Source organism: Silurus meridionalis, chromosome 4 (genome assembly GCF_014805685.1).
Source record: "Silurus meridionalis isolate SWU-2019-XX chromosome 4, ASM1480568v1, whole genome shotgun sequence".
Classification (NCBI taxonomy): Eukaryota; Metazoa; Chordata; class Actinopteri; order Siluriformes; family Siluridae; genus Silurus; species Silurus meridionalis.
This window is the reverse complement of record NC_060887.1, coordinates 20,600,291-20,622,962: the sequence shown is the minus strand read 5'-3', so window position 1 is coordinate 20,622,962 and position 22,672 is coordinate 20,600,291. Positions and strand designations below refer to the sequence as shown.

The window sequence follows — 22,672 nt, the reverse complement described above, 5'->3', positions numbered from 1 at the left end:
TTCCCTCTGTAATTTAGTTACTAATCTGCACTCTAATGCACACGCACGCGCTTTTCAATGCCGGCTCGAGCGCGCGCCCACGTCCTACGCGTGTACTGGAGGTAGTTTATAGAGGGAGAACAAACACATTAATGTATAATAAAAATCATAATCTAGATAGTAACTAGATTTTAAATATGCTCTTAATCAGGTTAAGGGAATTTTCCCCTTACTGAGCGTCATGAATTTAGAACAATACTGCTCTCTACTGACCAGTTTACGAATTTGCATCTATCTATCTATCTATCTATCTATCTATCTATCTATCTATCTATCTATCTATCTATCTATCTATCTATCTATCTATCTATCTATCCGTCCGTCCGTCCGTCCGTCCGTCCGTCCGTCTGTCTTGTATTGTCTTGTCTTGTCTCATCTATCTTTAAAAATTGTAGACATCATCCTGAAGACTGTTTTGTTAACATTCATAAAGTTTATTATTATTTCACTAAAATGTGCACTGAAATATGACATGCATTCAAACCTACTTCAAAACACACAATGCAAGACAATAAAACAAACATAACACATAAAAGAAAAACAATTTTAGATTCTTTAAGTATGCTTTCATTATTCTGAAACCAGTGCCTAGAAGAGTCTAATCTCCCACCAGTATCTACCAATCCCCCTCCTTTTTCTTTCTTTTCCATTTTCTTTTTATATTTCTACTAGCACTGTTTATTCTACACCCTGTACAAATCTGTGAAAGCAACCATGTAAACCTGTGCTTTTCTTAACATTGTTCTTCTAAACAAGAATAGTTTTCTCTTTTGTCCTGTAAAGACGTAGTATAATTTTATTCTAGGGGTTATGGGGTGTGTTATATGTTATAAGGCAGGTTTAGTGCATTTTACATATGTACAGAACAATATTACCCTGAAATTCTGAAAGGCTACATGAAGATTTATTTATTTATTTTTGCTAGATGCTATTTATGACTTTGGCTTTAGCTTGTTATATTGCTGCTTAACAATACCATCCAAATTAGAACCTTTTCTGTTGCAACTCTTAAACATTCAGTATAGAAAACACATCAGTGTAAAATAAAACTCTTAAAATATTAAATATGAAGATGGAATGGCTACAGTTGAGTAGTTTTAGTAGTAGTAGTGGCAAATACAATCATTTAGTAAATACTAATCTTCACTCTCTATACAGTATATAACCAATTCTTTTAACTGTGTCAACACTTTTGAAAGTGTATGTGGAAGAACACGTAAAACACCGTCACAATTCTACAGTATTGCTATTGGCTCTGATTACAGCAATATTCCAGTATGAATTGAAATAATTTCAATGCAGCTTTAAGATCTGTCACCAATGTGAAGTATCTAGCACAGTTGTATAGCAGTGACTCAACTATAGTAGAAGCATGTTTAAACGGAACAATTGTTTACGGTTAATTTAGTTACGTTTATCATGAACATTCATTTGAATTACATTTTTATATGAACATTTCAGACGTGCGAGATAAAATGTGTGATTGATCAGTGTTGAATTGAAATACCTTCACTTTCTTTATTTTAAAGTGTGTCAGCTACACACTTAATGCAGCATTAATTTAATTTAAACAACAGTCAGAAAATGAAGAAACAGTAAAACCTTCAAATAGCTTCTTAGTAGAGAATATTGTGGTGTGAACCTGTTTTTGGGCCCTGTTAGGAGTAGCTGAACCAGTGACACAGACATCGTGAAAGACACATAGGTTTTCCTGCATTTAGGTTTGTGCTTTTTTTATCTAGTGCTGCTGCTTAAAGGCCAAAGCTAGGCTCCTGAGTTGGGCTTTCAACAACATTAGTAACAGATCCGTACCAGCGTGATAATAAGAAACATAAGGGTGATGATGGTAAGAGCGGAGAACAGGAAGAGGAGGGTAGCAAACACACTGTTGGAAATGGGTAGCTTCAGGAGCTTCGCCTCAGCAGGGATCATGTTCGATTGAGCTAGCATGTAGCCCAGGGACCAGGCTATACTCGTCTTATTTACCTGCAAAACACCAGAAGTTACAATTAAATGGCGACTTTACTATTATAGTGCATTCAGAAAGTTTTCACAGCGTTTCACTTTTTCCACATTTTATGTTAGAGCCTTTTTCCAAAATTGATTAAATTCATTATTTTACTCAAAATTCTACAAACAATACTTCATAATGATGAAAATAAGTTTCTTTGAAATCTTTGCAAACTTCTTAAAAATAAAAGCAAAAAAAATAATCACATGTACACAAGTATTCACAGCTTTTGCTCAATACTTTGTTGAAGCACCTTTGGCACCAATTACAGCTTCAAGTCCTTTGGAGTATGTTGCTACAAGCTTGACACACATATTTTGGGCAGTTTCTCCAATTCTTCTTTGCAGAACCTCTCAAACTCAATCAGGTTGGATAGGGAGCCATCTCCAGAGATTTTCAATCGGGTTCAAGTCTGGGCTCTGGCTGGGCCACCCAGGGACATACAGAGTCGTCCCGTAGCCACTCCTTTGTTATCATGGCGGTGTGCTTAAGGATGTTGTCCTGTTGGAAGATGAACGTCGCCCCAGTCTGAGTTCAGAGTGCCCTGGAGCAGGTTTTCATTAAGGAGGTCTCTGTGGATTGCTGCATTTATCTTTCCCTTGATCCTAACTAATCTGACAGTTCCTGCCACTAAAAACAACACAACATCATGATTCTGCCACCACCATGCTTCACTGTAGAGTGATGCCTGGTTTCCTCCAGACATGACGCTTGGCATTCAGGCCAAAGAGTTCAATCTTTGTTTCTCGTGCCTGAGAGTCCTTCAGATGCTTTTAGGCAGGGTGTCATGTGCCTTTTACTGAGGAGGCCTAATTGGTGGGGTGCTGCAGATATAGTTGTTCTTCTGGAAGGTTCTCCTCTCTCCACAAAGAAACGCTGGAGCTCTTTGGATCTCTGGATCTTGCTCACCTCTCTGACTAAGGGCCTTTTCCCCAGATCGCTCAGTTTAGCCAATCTAGGAAAAGTCCTTGTTATGGACGATGGAGGCCACTGTGCTATTTGGCCCTATAATGCTGCAGGAATTTTTCTGTACCCTTCCCAACATCTGTGCCTCGATACGATCCTGTTTCAGAGGTCTACAGACAATTCCTTGGACTTCATGGTTTTCTTTGTGCTCTGATATGCACTGTTAACTGTGGGACCATATAGACAGGTGTGTGCCTTTCAAATCATGTCCAGTCAACTGAATTTACCACAGGTGGACGCCAATCAAGTTGTAGAAACATCTCAAGGATGATCAGTGAAAACAGGAGGCACCTGAGCTCAGTTTTAGTGTCATGGGAAAAGTGTCACTGTGAATACTTATGTACATTTAATTTGGTTTTTTAATTTGTATTTAAACAATTTAAACAAACTTCTTTCCTGTTGTCATAATGGGGTTTTGTTTGTAGAATTTCAAGGAAAATAATGAATATAATCGATTTTGCAATAAGGCTGTATCATAACAAAATGTGGAAAAAACTTTACCAGATGCATTGTACAGTACTTCTTTAAATTGTTACTGTAGAACTGTGGGAAGGAAATACAGAAGGTCAAGTGAAGGAATTTGTTATGAAATACTGCATCTTCTATTATTAATCTTTTTCAAAGTAGAAGGATTTTTAAAAATCAGAGTGAAAAAAGGTGTAAAAATCTAATAGTTTTTGTCACATCAAAGCCTGAAAAAAGCCACATCAAAGCCTGTTATTGCGATTTTTTTAACCATGACTTTTAGTATTAACTGATCATTAACAAAAATCACATGTACTGTAATGGATTATCTTTCTTTAAAAATTAATTGATGCTTTTATTAAATTAGATTTAAAAATGTAATTCTATAATTGCACCAAAGATTTTATCTCTTATAATTTAATAAAGTTCATAGCAACCCTAGTCATTTAGTTATTCATTCTTTCATTTACTCTTTCATTTATCCACTTTAATTCATGAACGCTACTAAATGGTTTATTCTGGCCAGGCTCAAGATTAACATAAATATGATGCCTCTTTAGTCTGCTTGTTGGCAATTTGCCAAGTATAAATAAGACTGACGCTTGTATTCTATTATGCAGACTCTGAGATCTGAGTTCATTGAATTATTTATCAGTAGTATTTGGCTGCAGTCCACCATGACCCTGACTGTGTTTCATGTGTAATGTGATACCTCTTTTTGAAAATCAAGTTTTTCCCAGTTGTCAGCATTAAACTTGTATCCGTCTGCGAGAATTGTATGTACATAGTTTGCAGAGTAACAATACGATTTCAGGTGTTTTTCTGTGATGTTGAAGGTCGTCTTGAGCTGAAAAAAGAATGGAAGCCCAGATGTGGCTCAGTCAGCAGTCATTCAAATAGCAGAGACCACTTTTCAATAAAGATAATACCATATACGTTCTCTCTGACACTCTGTGGGAGGTACTCACTGTTTTCCAGTCCTTTGAGCAAAATGACCACACAGAAGAGTTAAACTTCTCCAGACTGTTAGAGCCCTTCAAATCCAGAATCCCAGCTGTGTAAAAAAACCCTGCGTAGGCCTTAACAGCAAAAGATACATTATCACTAAAAGTGCAGTACTAATGCAGTCATTGTGATGATGGATATGTGCTTTAAACACACTATACATACAGACTGAATGGATATTAAACTTGCTGTTGAATAAATAATAAGATTAGATGGTGAACTCCCTAGAAAATCTTTTTAAACAAATGATCTTCACTTCAAATTACACAATTAAATTTTAGTTTCAGTATTTTTTATGCATTTTCTTGTTTTGTTTAGCAAGTCAATAAAAAGACTTAAATGACTAAAATTTGCTTGGTAATAGTATATGATAATTGTAAACATGGGCTAAATATGCCTACCATGAAGTCACCTGTGACAGGTGGCTGGTACACTCCATTAAATGAGCAGTACTCTTTTCCCTGGCATGATGACAGGTCAAAAATCCTATTGACCAAGGATTTGCATGCTGCTGGATTACTCTGTCCAATGAAAGTGAAAGACTTCTCAGGGGAATAGCCAGTTGGAGTCCTGTGTTTTGTACACTCACTGCTAAATATGTCTTCTCCATTCATGGTGGTTTTGTAGCCAAGTGGATAGCATGGATGATATATATGCAACCAATCATTGGACAGCTAAGATGGACAAGAGATACTAAAGTCAGTAATTATTCTATGAAAAACTTGAAAGTGTTTAATAAACTTAGTAAAACAAACAACTTGTTAACTTCTTGGAAAGAGATGACATATCAGATGCCATCTATCCATGGTATGAGGTACAGCATATAATATCATTGCTAGCGAAGAAGAGCAAAAAAGAACGGAAGACGTCTAAAGAGTGCTGTGCATGTAATTTTATCTGCCACTTCTGAACAGGACGTTGCTAATGTCAAAGTAGTCTGGAAAAGCATTAATACAGTCAGGACTAAGCTCACTTCACTGCTTTAAATGGACTGTGCGTGAACATTATTGTATTAGTACAAGAAAGGTTTTACAGGGATTTTGCACTCTGCATTTCTCCAGTCTTCTTTGTGTAATTAGTGTGAGGATTAAAACAAGTCAAATGGATTGATCAATATAGTAATGCTATAATGCAGCTTTCACAGGCTAAACACTCTACATACTATAATGACAGTCAGCTCTTTGTGGTTTCTGAATAAAGAGTATTTTTAAATGTTCATACTTTGAACAATAATAATAATAGTAATAATAATAATAATAATAATAATAATAATAATAATAATAATAATAATAATAATAATAATACAATACAAAGCCAGAGTGTTACAAATCAATAAATATAGTGATATAAATAAATTGGTATGACACATCAAAAGTGGTTAAGTTCTTCCAAACTCAGTGATTAAGAAGTAAGACTTCTGGACTTCTGATTGGAAGGTCTTTAGTTCAGATTCTAGCACCACTCTGTTGACACTGAAGAGCTCACGAGAAAAGCCCTTACACCTTAACTGCTCCATTGTATAAATACAAAGATCACTCTGTATAAGTGTGTCGGCCAAATGGTGTGAGGTTAATTAAAATATATACAGCTCAGGGTTTTTTAGATCTGAGAAAAGAACATATACTGCACCATTATTTTATTACTACAATAAAAGTAGTAGATCAACATCTTAAAAATGTAAATGCATTTATTTAAAATGTGATTCTTTCAGGAATAAATACTTTAATAAAAAAGTCCATGCTTTTTAAGAATCTTTCTGTGTTTATAACTGATTTGACTGCTTATGACTTTGTATAATAGTTGTGTCAAGAGGTTTATGTAAAGATAGATATTATAGGCAAATTGTGGACATATATTAAATAATATTTTGCATTACATTACAAACTAATGTATTTGAAAAACATACATATATAGGGACCTTTGTGAAAACTTACTTTGTAAATGTTCAACTATAACATATTTATTTTTCTTCTTTTATTTATTTACATATTTATGCAAACTACTGCACTTTTGCTTTTCTCCACCAATTAACGTTTAACTAATTAAAGTTATTACAGGAACAGAAAATATTACCTTAACAAGCTCAGCCAAAACTTGTTTTTCAGCCTCATTTTTGCCATAGCACAGGAAGCTGTGTGTGTAAACATTGTATTCGTAGCCATAGAGAGAAATTTTTATGAGATCCTCTCCAGTGGTGTCAGACGGGGCTGTGAAGGCGATCTGAGTGGAGGCCCCACCCAGGTCAAGTGACCCCACGGTTCGTGCTCCATGAGGATGAACCCAAGCATTCCATATATTTTTCTGTACATATAAAAGTGAACAATGCACTGGTTTATTAAAAACTCATAACATAGGAAATGTTACGAACATACTGCAGTTTATGTTTGTGATATTCAAATCCTTTAACAAACTAGCCTAGATAGAATATATCATATAGACCTTTGTATCATCGGTTTTCACTTTATTGAGTATAAAAGCCTCCACATTGCTTTATTAATAAAAATCAGTGTATATGAAGTAAACAATAGTCTTGTCCTGACCTCCAAAAAGTTTCCCATCAGATAGTTGACAGTGATCCACCCATACAGACCCTCTTCTTGACCTGAGATGATGGAAGCATTGTGGAAATCGAATGGCAAAGAACGAAGATACTTTTGTATTTCAAACAGGACATCGTTTGACTGCTTTTCATTCTTCTGTCTGTATACAAATATTAAAAACATGAGATTTTTACAGAGACAACAGGTGGTAATCAATCATTTATTCTATATATGAATATATTTTCAAATCAAATCAAATCAAATTTTATTTGTCACATACACATACATACATACATGTATGACATGCAGTGAAATGCTTTTTATGACGGTCCGGCATGAGGGAATAGAATGAGGAGAAAAAATAAAACCAAGAAAAAAGAATGCAGATAAATAAAAAGTATGAACTATATAAAATATAAACTATACAAAGTTTTACATGTTTTATGATTTAATTACATTAAATTCAGAGCTATTTATATGAAACGTTTAACAATAAATATTTTTACAAAGCAAATTTACACAAGGAAACCTCAGTAAGAAACCCATCCTCTTCTGCAAGACACTGGTAGTGAGATTAAAATAGGTGACATAGGTTCTTCAGCTTATTCATTAACAATTAGGCCTAAATAATTTCAGACCTTAGCCAGCTGGAAACTCCAGTTCCCAGCAATCATTGCGGCCTCCACATATGGCAGCTGTGAATTTTAACTCACAGACCACACACGCTGTCTTGTTTAATTTCCCAAACTATACTTTAAAAGAGACCTCCATTCACAAGATCACTGCGAAGTATTTCTTCTAGTGACTTTGACATACCAAGTCTTGTGTTTAATGATTGATGTCTTTTCGATTTTTTACTGCACTTGCACTTTCCATGCATTTCATGACAAATAATAATGGAATCTTGTGGGGTTTTTTTTTTTATAAATGTGAAAAATATTAGATTTGATGATACAACTGAAGACAAACAGCTGTAAAAAAAAAAGCTTACTTTAGTAGTCTCATTCCAGCAGTTGCTCCAAGTGAGATGGGCGTTGATTTATGTTGATGTGGAGGAATGAAACTCGTTATGTTTTCCATACACTTTTTAAGGCTGTTCCAGGCTTCTGCATTAATTTCTGAGATACCAGGGCCTGTCAATCAACCCAATCATAGTCATTGTATTAAATAGCCAGCACATAGTACAGGTTACCCATCAAGGTTTTAAATCATAATTAAGAAACACTGTAATAAAATAATAAATAGCCGTATTATATTCACTGAAGGTACCTGAGGAAGTATTATATTCATTTGCTCTACTGTATCAATTAAGATATACTGTATATATATAGTCCAAGAACATGGTGTTGTTCTTGTTCTGTTTGCTTTTATAAAATGAACTATAAATGTCAATACAGTAGGGCAGGACTCTCCTGGTTTCTTTGTTCAAGAAGAATCACTGTTTATTATTTAAAGCAGCCAATAAATAAGATTGGAGGGTAATTTCATTGCCTCACATTCAGCTCATGAAATCCTACACTGGGTCTAAAGCTTTAGTGCTGTGTGAAACCCACAAAACAGAGTGCTTTCTTGAACACCATTGTGTGTTCAGACTGTGCATTAGGGGAATGAGTGTCAATTCCACACCTTTAACCGGACATTTTGTAGTCTGGGTCACAACCCCAGTGTTGTTCTCTTTTTCAGCTGGCCATTCATACAGATATACAGTAGTTCTGGAGGAGCCGGCATCCAACACAATGCCATACTGTGCAGATAGAGTGTTAGCGTAAGAGATGAGAGAGAGAGAGATAGAGAGAGACAGAGAGACTTTAGTCATAAATAGTCCCAATTGTATGCAGCATTAAGACTCTTTAATTTGCCATAGCTGAAATTTTTTGCTTACTGAACACTCATTTATATCCTTTTTTTCATACACACAAATAAAGTTCCTTCTAATCTCACACAAATCTTTTATTCTAAGACAAGCGCATAGTTTTTTTTTTTTTTTTTTTACTTTTTCGTTTTGTTTGTGCACAAAATACTATGGTAACACCCATAATGATGCTACTTAATGTATTTTCTTTAATACTGGAAATTGTGCATATGCATCAGAATAATACTGTCACTTACAAATTTCAGCACTCTCTCAATTAGATTTTTAATTAACTTCAAATATAATATAAATATAATATTCATTATCCAAAATGAATATTTTTCTACAGACCTAATTTGGTTCATATGTAGCATGTGGACAAAATTTTGTAATATAAAACAGGTGCTCAATGTGGTTTGGCTGCTACTTTCTCACAGAATAAACAACTTTCTGACATAACGAACAACATATGTTTAACTTTATATGTACAAAAAGCAAATGTGAACAAACCATGCCATATAATAAATTATATTAATTTGTTACAGATGAATCTTGATCACTTGTCCATTTTATATTGGTGGTCTATACTCTTAACAATGTAGGAGAATGTTAGAAAATGTTTAAACTATTTTTGAAACTCATAACCCATAATAATTTATTTACGATCTTTGGCAGTGTTGAAACCCTGAGAATCAAGAGATTGATTCCTAAATGTCAAAAAGCACAAAAGGTTTATGAGCAGAGTTTATAAATCACATACTATATAGCCAAAGGTGTGTGAACACGTGAACAGCAGATCTATATTTGGGTCTACTCAAACTATGCCTTGGGTCTAAAAGATACAGTTGTCTAGAATGGCATTGTATGCTGTAATTTAATTACCCTTCACTGGAAGTACAGCGCTTAGCCCAAATATGCTCCAGGATGATCATGCCCCTTTGAATAAATGGAAGTCATTAAGACATTTTTCTTCAACACCGAACTGGAAGAAGTTGAGTGGACTGCACAGGGCCCCTGACCTCAACCCTACTGAACACTTTGGAATAAACTGGAATACCAACTGTACCCCAGTCCTGAACAAACAGAAACAGTGCCTGACCTTAATAATAATCTTGAGGTGGAACAAGCAAATCCCCCCAGTCCAGCTCTAAAATCACCTTCCCATAAAGAGAGGAGGCTATTATAAATGCAAAGGAGGAGTTAAACCTGTAATGTAATGTTCAAAAAGCACATATAGGTTTGATGCTCTTCAAACTTTGGCCACATAGTCTACCTTCCAGAAAAGCAAATCAGTGTACATATATTTATAAAAGCCATAAACAGAATTTGGTGCTTATGCATTAACAATTACGCCCTTCAACAATAATATGCAGAACCTCTATATTATTGACAGACATGCCGTTTTGCCTGAGGTCCTTCACAATGCATGCTCTGACATGAGAAACTCTTATGGAAAATGCATTCTCTACTCCTAAAATTGGAGATTCCCTCAAAGCAAAAGATGATTTCACGGTGGGTGGTTTCTCAGACTCAGAACAATCAAAAACTCCACAATGATTTATAATCTTATACACATAATTAAACAATTCAACATTTTAAACATGATATAGCTAATCAGATGTCATAGAAAGTTCAAGTTATATGTATCTATTAGAGCTTTACAACAGTATGTGTTTCCTTACAGAAGAAATTTCCAGGAAAAAGTATACACAGCTTGCTCATATAATAAGAGCGAAAATTACTAGTCTGAAATAATTGCAGCTGTCATGTCCCATGTTTGTCAGCACTCTTGTGCAATCAGCATTTCTGCTCAAGTTTTGTCTCTTGTACCTGGTTGGTTTCTCCCTGAGTCTTTTTTGTATTATCGGGTAGTTTAATTAGACACACATAAAAAATCTTACCTTAAGTCCAGGGGAAAGGTAAGTCCTCTGTTTCACCTGAACTGTAGATATTGCTATAATGACAGCTATACTTGCCAAGAGAAAGAAAGCAGCTATGGCTGTTGCCAGTTTAGTTGTCATTATCTGTGAATGTAGAAAAAAGATAAGTGGCATAAACCAGTCAACACTTGTAGTACTCACATTTAGCCAGTAACAATATTATATTATCCTGGGGGTTTCAAGACAAAGGAGTTAAATGCACAAAAAGAAGAATGAAGTGCATTTGAAATGGGTTGGACCATTGGTTGCCAAATCCAGGAATTACAGTGTGTCAAGGGTTTTCAAAAACAACAAGAAATGATGATAAGAGATTAATTAATCAGGCACAAGCTGTGCAGATCAATAATCTAGAAATAATAAACCAAAAAGATTTAGCAGCATTGTGTTAGAAATTTACTGCTAATGTTTTAAGCAAATACTAGCTCTCTTTTATTCTCAAAAAATAAATAAACTATTAAATAACACAAGCTTGATAAATGTGTTTAAAAAAAACTATTACACCTTATACCATACAGTGTTTCATCCTCTATAATTTAATTAGGCAATTTGGTGACATTAACAGATGTCACATTGTTTTTCTTTACAATCTAATCAATTCTGATGCTGGAGATTACACCTAATTTAACACCTAAGTTAAAAGTCCAAGTCAAACCCATACATATGCATTAATGATTTACTGTTATTAAAACAAAAACAAAAATTACCCTTTTCCAATAAATGAATGGCATGCCAAGTAGCCTTAAATGATCGTGAATAGTCTTAAATTAAAGGGATACATGTACATCTATTCAAAATGTATAATATATATATAACTTGTAATAGACATAATATAAATATTGTGGAAATGACAAAAGTGATGTTGCTTGAACAATGCAAAGAAAGATCAGTGGTGCAATGACATTAATTGGAAATATGATTTATCCAGCAAGAAGTTTATCACTGTTGAGTTCCACCCACAATGAAAAAGTGAATTGCCTACCCTTCTGTGAGAACCTCCCGTGAGGTGATCAGATGAATGCGATTCCCTCTTTACCATCTTGTCCAGGCAGTGGGCAGTATGTCTGTTTGGCTGTGAGACTGATTTCTCTGTGTGTGCATGTGTGAGAAAGCTCTTGAATAGGAGGGGCCAGGATTTTCTCACTGTCAGTCGGGGCAATACAGTTACAAATAAACCCCTCCTACTCAGGAATGTCCAGCCCTCCTAGGCCCTAACACCTAGAATTTATTTTTTTCGAAACATTCAAATTAAAGAGTTTGGCTATTGGTAGTTTTTTTCCTTAAAATACATGGACCTAAATTCTACTATGTGCATCCCCCTAATTATTTTTTTTCTCACCTCTGTGGAGGTTCATTAAATTCATTAATTAATATGTTTTTAAATGGTATCTTGAATTTTTTTTCCATACTGTATTAATGTTTGTATGTGCAGTGTGGAACTGGTCGATCTGCCAGTCGAAACCACCAGAAATGGCTTTGAGTTAGTGAATCTCAAACCATCATCTGTGCATGCAACATCGTAAAACATGCAACAATCTACATGTGTGGGAAAACAAACAGGATGTATGTATATATAATTGATACAAATGATGTGGTAAACATTTGCCAGAAGCGAATAATTTTTGTTCTGAAGGTGATTGCACATGTAAAAGCTAGCTTTTAAGAGGCACTTTATTGTAATATAAGAAGGAAGAAGTCTGTGGTAAACGTCTGTGGTGATCTAAAGCTTAGACCAAAACAAAAAATGCAAAACACATCAGCTTTCAGTTCTAATTGCATTGTATTGTACTATGTTGGATTTTTTTGCATTTCAAAAGCACAGAGAAATTATTCTCCCATAATTTATTGTTTATAAATCTTGGGAAAAACCCTAAATTTTTATTATAATTTCACCTGTCAGTATATAAAATTAGTACAAGGAAAATCTTTTGGTAGTAAGAGGTACAAGTAAGTGTTACGCAACTCCTTCCACTCCTATTATTACATTTACAGTATTTGGCAGACGCCCTTATCCAGAGCGACTTACAACTGAGCAGGGGAGGTTTTTAGGGCTTTGCTCAAGGGCCCAGCAGTGGCAGCTTGGTGGTGGTGGGATTTGAACCTGTGATCTTCTGATCCAAAGCCCAATGCCTTAACCACTGAGCTACCACCTCCTTAGTACTACTAAAGCTAGTACTAGTACAACAACAACAACAACAACAAAACAGCAGCAACAACAATAGTTAATAGTTATAATTATATAATAATATTAATAATCAGAAAAAGAAGAAGTAGTTGAGATGAGATGAGAATATATTGATATATAAAACTGATATATCAAGTTTCGAGAGCTTCAGTCCATCAGATATAAATCATACTTAACATTGTGTTAAAACACCTGAAGTCGTGCCAGAATGCAGTGAGATTGACCAGAGGAAAGACAATAAAAGTGGATTAAGCAGTTCTCCTCAGCACACACTGGTACAACAGGCATATTTTTAGATGAGAGAGAGTGATTCGATACCACATTAGTGAGTGGAAGCCGGAAAGTTAGTCCTTCTATATTAGATTGGTAGAGTTATGAGAGTGGGAAGCTGCCCCATTAGCTCTCACTGGCTTCTGAAAAGGTTGGCAACCTTTGACTTCACTACAGTGCACAGGAACCTCGGGCCTATAAATAATCATGTATAGTACATAGTGTTTCATAAAAATACACAGCCCATCTCTTCACTTTGTATCCACTTCCTATATTCCTTTTTATTTGTTTTTCCAGCCATTTAACACTCAATTATTCTGAAATATACAACAAAGGAGCACCAGGCCAATCCCAATGTCCCTTGTGGATGTTTACTTGGCTTTGTTTTAAGATTTAGATGATAAAACCTATAAACCCATCCATTAGGGTTGCACAAGCCAGTGCACTCTTAGAGCCGGTCCCAAGCCCGGATAAATGGGGAGGGTTGCATTAGGAAGGGCGTCCAGCGTAAAACATGTGCCAAATCAAATATGCGGATCACGAATCAGAAATTCATCCTGGATCGGTTGAGGCCCGGGTTATCAACAACCGCCACTGGTATTGTAGCCAGCAGGGTACCAGTGAAAACTGGGCTACTGTTGGCTGAAGTTTGACATCTACAGAGACAGCAGGGAAAGGAGAAGTGTAGGAGAGTGGAGGTTTGGGTTGGCACTTTAAATGTTGGTACTATGACTGGTAAAGGGAGAGAGGTAGCTGATATGATGGAGAGGAGAAAGGTAGATATGTTGTGTGTTCAGGAGACCAAGTGGAAAGGGAGTAAGACCAGGAAAATTGGAGGGGGTTTAAACTGTTCTATCATGGTGTGGATGGAAAGAGAAATGGTGTAGGGGTGATTCTGAAGGAAGAGTTTAGTAAGAGTGTAGTGGAGGTGAAGAGAGTTTCTGATAGGGTGATGAACTTGAAGCTGGAAGCTGAAGGGGTTATGACAAATGTCATCAGTGCCTATGCTCCACAAGTGGGTTGTGAGATGGAGGAGAAGAAAGCTTCTGGAGTGAGTTAGATAAAGTGGTGGAGAGGAAACCTAGGAATGAATGATTGGTGATTGGGGCACACTTTAATGGGCATGTGACAGGAACAGAGGTGATGAGGAGGTGATGGGTAGGTATAGCCTTAAGGAGAGGAATGTGGAAGGGCAGATAGTGGTAGATTTTGCTAAAAGGATGGAAATTGCTGTAGTGAATATGTATTTTAAGAAGGAGGAGCATAGGGTGAAGTATAAGAAGTGCACAGAGGTGAACTATGTTCTATGTAGGAGATGCTACCTGAAGGAGATTGGAGACTGTAAGGTGTTGGCAGGGGACAGTGTAGCTAGACAGCATCGGATGGTGGTCTGTAGGATGGTTTTGGAGATGAAGATAAGGAGGAGGAGAGTAAGGACTGAAAGAAGAATAAGATGGTGGAAAATGAAAGAGAAAGACTGTAGCGTGAGATTTAGGGAAGAGGTCAGACAGTGGCTTGGTGGTTGTGAAAAGCTGCTGGACGATTGGGCAACTACTGCAGAAGTGATTAGGGAGACAGCTAGAAAGGTATTTGGTGTGACTTCTGGAAATAGAAAGGAAGACAAAGAGACATAGTGGTGGAATGAGGAAGTGCAGGAGAGCATAAGGAGAAAGAAGTTGGCAAAACAGAATTGGGATTGACAGAGTGATGAGAAAAGTAGGCAGGAGTACAAGGAGATGCAGCAGCAGGTGAAGAGGGATGCAGCTAAAACAAAGGAAAAGGCATATGAGAAACTGTATGTGAATTTGGACACTAAGGAGGGAGAAATTTGTACCGATTGGCCAGGCAGAGGGACCGAGCTGGGAAGGATGTGCTGCAAGTTAGAGCAATAAAGGATGGAGATGGAAATGTGTTGACTAGTAAGGAAAGTGTGTTGAGAAAATGGAGGGAGTATTTTGAGCAGCTGATGAATGGGGAAAATGAGAGAGAGAGTAGGTTGGATGGTGTAGAGATGGTGAAGCAGGAAGTGGATAGGATTAGTAAGGAGGAAGTAAGAGCAGCGATTAAGAGCATGAAGAGTGGAAAGATGTTTGGACCAGATTACATACCGGTAGAAGCATGGAGATGTTTTGGAGAGATTGCAGTGGAATTTTTAACAAAATTGTTGAACAAGATTTTGGAAGGTGAGAGGATGCCTGTGTCAGTCGATGGCGCACGCACTTCCGGTAATCCAACTTCCGCTTCCGTGTGTATAAATGGATGCCAGCTACTTTTATCCCTCGCCAGATTGTCAGGAGGCAAGTTTATGCCTCCGACTTAGGGGTAGGCACTGTACTGTCCCAGAGGGGCGCTACTGATAGTAAGTTGAACCCTTGCGCCTTCTTCTCCCACCGTTTCAACCCAGCAGAACGTAATTACCCCATTAGAGAGCGGGAGCTCCTGGCCGTCAAGCTTGCCCTGGAAGAATGGCGTCACTGGTTAGAGGGTGCGGAGACCCCTTTCTTGGTCTGGACAGATAACCGCAACCTGGAGTATCTGCGCACCGCCAAGTGCCTCAACCCTCACCAGGCTCACTGGGGACTTTTTTCAGCAGGTTTAATTTCTCCCTCTCCTACTGCCCGGGATCTAAGAATGGTAAGCTGAACGCTCTTTCCAGGTTACACTCCCCTGTGGAGGAAGGAGACCCTACCTTCACATCTATACTTCCTCCATCCATTACCATGCATGCCCTGGACCTGGACCTCGAGGCTAGGTTTAAACTTGCTACTGTGGACCAGCCGGTTCCTGAGGGTTGCCCTGCTAAGAGACTTTTTGTTCCCAAACAGCTGCAGTCCCAAGTCCTCTAGTGGTGTCACTGCTCACCTCCGTTTTGCCACAACTCTGTCCCTCCTCCAGCAGCGGGTTTAGTGGCCCACTGTCCAGAGAGATGTCCGTGAATTTGTAGCCGCCTGTCCTACCTGCACACAACACAAGAAGGGCCGTTCGGTAAGGTTACTACGTCCACTCCCTGTGCCTAAATGCCCCTGGTCTCACATTGCCCTGGATTTTGAAACCGGACTCCCTCTCTCTGCCGGATGCACCGTCATTCTTACCGTGGTGGACCGATTCTCCAAAATGGTTCATTTCATCGACGGAGGCCTCGTCAATATGGTGCATCATTTACTCCGCTCCTGACATCGGGGTAAGGTATCTGTAGATCAGTAGATATCTGGTGGACTGGGAAGGGTATGGCCCAGAGGAGCACTCCCGGGTTCCTACACGGCAGACCGTGTCTGGACCGCGACCTCATCTCTCAGTTTCATCTGGACCATCCTGAGCAGCCTGGAGGGTCGTCTGGAGCCGCCTTGAAAGGTGGATACTGTCAGTCCACGGCGCGCACACTTTCTGTAATCCAACTTCCGGCGGCCATCTTCCATGTGTATAAATAGATGCCAGCTCCTTTTATTTCCCGCCAGATTGTCTTTTCAGCTATCTGTTTGTTTTGGGACCTTTCTGCTATTTTTTCCCTGTGGAATATTTTTTACATTCATTTTGGATCTCTCGTTTTTTCGGACTAGCGTTTTTTTCCCAGATTTTGTTTTTTTCTTTTGCCGGTTCTTTGACGTTTGTTTTGTTTTTTTCAGTCAGCTTCCGGTCTCTTCTGCCCTGCCCCACCCCTGGTTTGTTGTTTAGTTTTGCCTTTTCCTGCTCTCTGTCTTTTGGTGCTCCGATTTAAGGGAGTTTTCGGACAGTTTGTATTATTACTTTGTTTTTTCTAATTAAAAGACTGCCTTTTGAAATTCATCCTGCGTCCTGCATTTGGGTCCTTCCTCTCACGCTTTTTGACAGCCTGAGGAATGGAGAAGAACTGTGCTGGTACTGGTCTTTAAGAATAAGGGAGATGTGCAGACCGGCAGTAACTACAGGGGAACAAAGTTGATCAGTCACACCATGACGTTATGTGAAAAGTAGTGGAAGCCAGAAGAGGTGACCATCTGTGAGCAACAATATGGTTTTATGCAGAGGAACAGCACCACAGACGCATTATTTGCGTTAAGAAATTTGATGAAGAAGTATAGAGGAGGTCAGAAGAAGTTGCATTGTGTGTTTGTGGATTTAGAGAAAGCGTTCAACAGGGAGAGGAGTTGTGGTATTGTATGAGGAAGACAGGTGTGTCAGAGAAGTATGTGAGGGTGGTGCAGGTCATGTATGAGGACAGTGTGACAGAAGCTCTGAGCCCTTTCCTGTTTGCAGTGGTGATGGACAGGTTGACGGACGAGGTCAGACAGGAGTCTCTGTGGACTATGATTTTTGCGGATGATATTGTGATTTGTGGATATTGTGATTTGTGGAACCATACATGGTTGAGAAGAGCCTGGAGAGAAGGGGAATGAAAGTCAGTGGGAGTAAGACAGAAAAGAGGAAAAGAGGTGGAGAAGGTAGAGGAGTTCAGGTACATCAGGGCAACAGTGCAAAGTAATGGAGAGTGTGTTAGAGAAGTGAAGAAATAGTGCAGACAAGGTGGAATGAAGAGTGGCAGGAGTGATTTGTGATAGAAAGGTATCTGCAAAAGTGAAAGGGGGGTAGCAGAGCTAAGGATTTTTAGATTTTTATTGGGAGTGACAAGGATGGACAGAATTAGAAATTAGTTTATCAGAGGGACAGCACATGTAGGACGTTTTTGCAGACAAAGTGAGGGAGGTGCGATTGAAATAGTGAAGACGTGCAGAGGAGGGACATGAGGTACAGTGAGGAAAATAAGTATTTGAACACCCTGCTATTTTGCAAGTTCTCCCACTTAGAAATCATGAAGGGGTCTGAAATTGTCATCGTAGGTGCATGTCCACTGTGAGAGACATAATCTAAAAAAAAAAAACTTTGTTAACTATTTATTTGTATGATACAGCTGCAAATAAGTATTTGAACACCTGTCTATCAGTTAGAATTCTGACCCTCAAAGACCTGTTAGTCTGCCTTTAAAATGTCCACCTCCACTACATTTATTATCCTAAATTAGATGCACCTGTTTGAGGTTGTTAGCTGCATAAAGACACCTGTCCACCCATACAATCAGTAAGAATCCAACTACTAACATGGCCAAGACCAAAGAGCTGTCCAAAGACACTACAGACAAAATTGTACACCTCCACAAGGCTGGAAAGGGCTACGGGAAAATTGCCAAGCAGCTTGGTGAAAAAGGTCCACTGTTGGAGCAATCATTAGAAAATGGAAGAAGCTAAACATGACTGTCAATCTCCCTCGGACTGGGGCTCCATGCAAGATCTCACCTCGTGGGGTCTCAATGATCCTAAGGAAGGTGAGAAATCAGCCCAGAACTACACAGGAGGAGCTGGTCAATGACCTGAAAAGAGCTGGGACCACCGTTTCCAAGGGTGCAGTTGGTAATACACTAAGACGTCATGGTTTGAAATCATGCATGGCACAGAAGGTTCCCCTGCTTAAACCAGCACATGTCCAGGCACATCTTAAGTTTGCCAATGACCATTTGGATGATCCAGAGGAGTCATGGGAGAAAGTCATGTGGTCAGATGAGACCAAAATAGAACTTTTGGGTCATAATTCCACTAAACGTGTTTGGAGGAAGAAGAGTGATGAGTACCATCCCAAGAACACCATCCCTACTGTGAAGCATGGGGTGGTAGCATCATCTTTGGGGTGTTTTTCTGCACATGGGACAGGGCGACTGCACTGTATTAAGGAGAGGATGACCGGGGCCATGTATTGCAAGATTTTAGGGAACAACCTCCGTCCCTCAGTTAGAGCATTGAAGATGGGTTCGAGGCTGGGTCTTCCAACATGACAATGACCCGAAGCACACAGCCAGGATAACCAAGGAGTGGCTCTGTAAGAAGCATATCAAGGTTCTGGCATGGCCTAGCCAGTCTCCAGACCTAAACCCAATAGAGAATCTTTGGAGGGAGCTCAAACTCCGTGTTTCTCAGCGACAGGCCAGAAACCTGACTGATCTAGAGAAGATCTGTGTGGAGGAGTGGGCCAAAATCCCTCCTGCAGTGTGAGCAAACCTGGTGAAAAACTACAGGAAATGTTTGACCTCTGTAATTGCAAACAAAGGCTACTGTACCAAATATTAACATTGACTTTCTCAGGTGTTCAAATTCTTATTTGCAGCTGTATCATACAAATAAATAGTTAAAAAATCATACATTGTGATTTCTGGATTTTTTTTTTTAGATTATGTAGCAGGGTGTTCAAATACTTATTTTCCTTACTGTATATCGGTAGGAGAATGCTGAGGATAGGGCCACCAGGAAAGGCCAAGGAGGAGGTTTATGGATGTGGTGAGGGAAGACATACAGGTAGTTGGTTTGAAAGAGGCAGATGCAGAGGACATTGGTGGTATGGAGACGGATGAACCGCTGTTTCGACCCATAATGGGAAAAGCTGAAAAAAAAAAGAAGAAGAAGATGATGATAAAACCTATAAATGGAATCAGATTTGTGTCAGTGGACACTGTCCTGCTCTGTGGACAATAAGCAATAAAGGCTGTGCCGTTATAGACTACAGAAAATGGAGTCCATTTTGACATCCATACTACTCCGACTAAATTAAACCTAATAGTGCAGACAATGAGATAATGGATTCCTAAGTCTCCAGGGATATACATGAATATGTCCAGTCAGCCCCCCCAAAAAACCCCTCTCGTTCAATTTGTGTAAAACCTTCTTGTTGATTCTGTCTTGTTTAATGCGTACCCGAAAATGTCTTAAAACGCATTTCCTCTGATCAATTAAGTGCCGAACAGAGGAAGATGGTAGGAAATAGATCCCACTGGGACATTTTTAAGCCATTAAAAGTATCGTGCACCAAAGATGTCTTGTGAAATTAGAAAATTATAATGCACTGTGTAAACAAATATCCTACAAACAACTCCTTCATGGATGACTGATATATTAGGAACTTTGAAGAGTCAATGGAAAGAGGGAGTGAGGAAGTCAAAATAGGGGTATTAGACTGAATAGCCAAAGGGCTTTTCCTTTTCAAACCATGCCCTTTGTCTTCATACTTGAAGACTGACATCAATTATGCACAATTGGGGAGTTGTTCTCAAGTAGTTAACTGTTTTAGCCAAATATCACTGTTCTTTGTTCTGACATTTTCTGGCATCAATCTTTAGGCAGTAGATATAAAGCTGATCTGCAGTTCTGTAAAACTGCAACTGTCTGTCTTGGCCACCCAATTTGGAAACAGATGCACGAAGACAGATTTAAGTCAGTCTGTTAAAAATACCTTTCATCTTGTGTTGGTTTTCAGTTCAGAAGCTCTTAGTGTTGTTTTGTATCTTCCTGTGATGTGTTTACTGATCTCAGTGATTTTGGATTTACAATTTTAGCTATTGATATTTAATTTCAGATTTAAACAGTATATCTTTAAGCAACTTTTGGCAATAATATTCTAATTAAAGGCTTATTATTAATTTGAGCAACACCTTTTCACAATGTAACTCATTAGACATTGCCCACTCTGTTTTCATGTACTTGATCATTTTACTTGGACAGTTAGTTAAGTTTGAGCTCCAGTTGTTTACTAGCATCACTCTTTCAACAAATCCTCTATAGGTAATCATAAGTGGAAACCAGGAGGAAAAAAATGAAACAAATTACCAAAACAAAAAAGAAAGTATATACATGAATATTTACCCCCGACACACACACACACACACACACACACACACACACACACACACACATACACACACACACACACACACACACACACACACACACACACACACACACACACACACACACACACACATTTTGAAGTCCAGAAGATATGCATTACCATTCCACACTGGAGAAGGTCTAACATGCTGTAATTTAATTTCACATTGTGCTACAATAATCAATACGTGGCTGAACACATTATGTTTAACAGTGCAATGTGAGATGCAATTGTTCCTGCTGAACTATAGCATAAAAGCTGTATTAAACCATAATGGTGAGAACATCCGTGAGTTTTGCTACATGCTTTCATCACGTAACATATAATGTTCGCCATACTTCCCTAAATTAAGCCGTACAACTGGGTAATTACTTCCTCAATAACTTGTATGTGTGGCAGGAAAGTTCAAATCAATTGCAATCATTACTCATCAGCTGCCCTGCAATGAACCTGAGCAAGTTCCTTAAACCACAAGTCAGCGGAGAACTGTGTCTTTAAAAGCAGTTTCGTTTGCATTGTGAGAAGACATGCAAGCTTTTTCATTTGAACCTGTTCTTCTGAAAAATGCAGGGATTATACAGATTTACCCTGTTTAGCACACATGCACTGTTTTATGTAACACACTCAATCTAAAGGTTTATTCGTTAATATTAATCATTAATATAAAGATACTAACCTGGGCAGGAAAACTAAGTTCCAGTTGCCCCTCCCTACCAAATATGAAAACCAATGCACATTCATTACTACAATATCTATCCATTATGAGTATAAGAGTAGATTATATAGAAGGTTCTGCTTCCTTAGATGACTGGCTTTTTTCCTGCTTCTCATCTCACAAAAACTTATTCACTAAATCATCACTCTTTAAATAGCTCTGATTCATTGGCCAGCAGTGACAGCATGGATTCTTGGTCTCATTTTAGTTTAAAGCAATTATTCCGACTAGTTTAAAAGAAAAAAAAGAATGACATCTGCCTGTTTCCTTTTTGTTTTCTTTTTATTAGTACACAAAGTATGAGGTTATGTGCAAGTTTACATAAGCATTGGGCCTATGTGGGTGATTTCTAATCAAGTAGGAGCCACCCCTGAATATGCCTGTTTAAAATAACTGATCAATTCCAAAGCCATCAAACTTTCTGGGATTTTCTCTTATAACAGTCTCTAAAATATACTCAAATAGTTCAAAAAATAAAACCATCCACTGAGTGGCAATTTTGTTGGTTGTAAGGCTAAAGGATATCTATGGTAAGTCAAATAACCATGACTTACAAATGTGGTGAGCAGAAAAGCATCTCTTAGCGCTACTATTATGTTCCAATGAATTTGATGCATTTTAGGCAACAACGCTCATAGGCTTACTAAAACTAGACAGATTGGACCAGGTGACGTTTTTTTTCCAATCTTCAACGGTCTATTGTAGGTGAAGCTGCGCTCACTGTGGCCTTTGTCCAAATAACGTGGATGGTAAGCGTATGCTCATCTAGGGTCCCCTAGTGGCCATGGCACCTAGAAACATGTGGCTATTGTCTGTAATCTTTTCCTGGGACAATTAAAATTCAAAGAATCACACACACACACACACACACACACACACACACACACACACACACTATTGAGAACTGACTCGTGCTCAAAAACACAAGATAAAATGTCTTTATAACAGACAGAATCATGTCTTTCTTCATTAATATATTTGAAGTATTATCAAACAAAAGAATG

General features: G+C 38.2%; 1 protein-coding gene across 1 annotated transcript; it reads right to left on the bottom strand.

The window, feature by feature from the left end:
- Positions 1-1,776: 1,776 nt before the first annotated feature.
- Positions 1,777-11,895, bottom strand: entpd3 (ectonucleoside triphosphate diphosphohydrolase 3). The gene is made up of 10 exons (XM_046847484.1): positions 11,798-11,895; positions 10,780-10,902; positions 8,653-8,770; positions 8,018-8,159; positions 7,027-7,186; positions 6,560-6,787; positions 4,888-5,160; positions 4,450-4,560; positions 4,194-4,328; positions 1,777-2,025 (listed from the first exon to the last, which is right to left on the bottom strand). Exons 1-10 carry the CDS (start codon positions 11,852-11,854, stop codon positions 1,834-1,836), a joined length of 1,539 nt encoding a protein of 512 aa, XP_046703440.1. The 5' UTR covers positions 11,855-11,895; the 3' UTR covers positions 1,777-1,833.
- Positions 11,896-22,672: the final 10,777 nt, after the last annotated feature.

Bases quoted from the DNA above. Each gene is read 5' to 3' on its own strand.
- entpd3 (XM_046847484.1), bottom strand. From the start codon at position 11,854: ATGGTAAAGAGGGAATCGCATTCATCTGATCACCTCACGGGAGGTTCT. The intron at 10,903-11,797 runs GTAGGCAATTCA...CTACATTCACAG, and splicing joins CGGGAGGTTCTCACAGAAGG to ATAATGACAACTAAACTGGC. The intron at 6,788-7,026 runs GTCAGGACAAGA...TTATATGTACAG, and splicing joins TGATGGGAAACTTTTTGGAG to AAAAATATATGGAATGCTTG.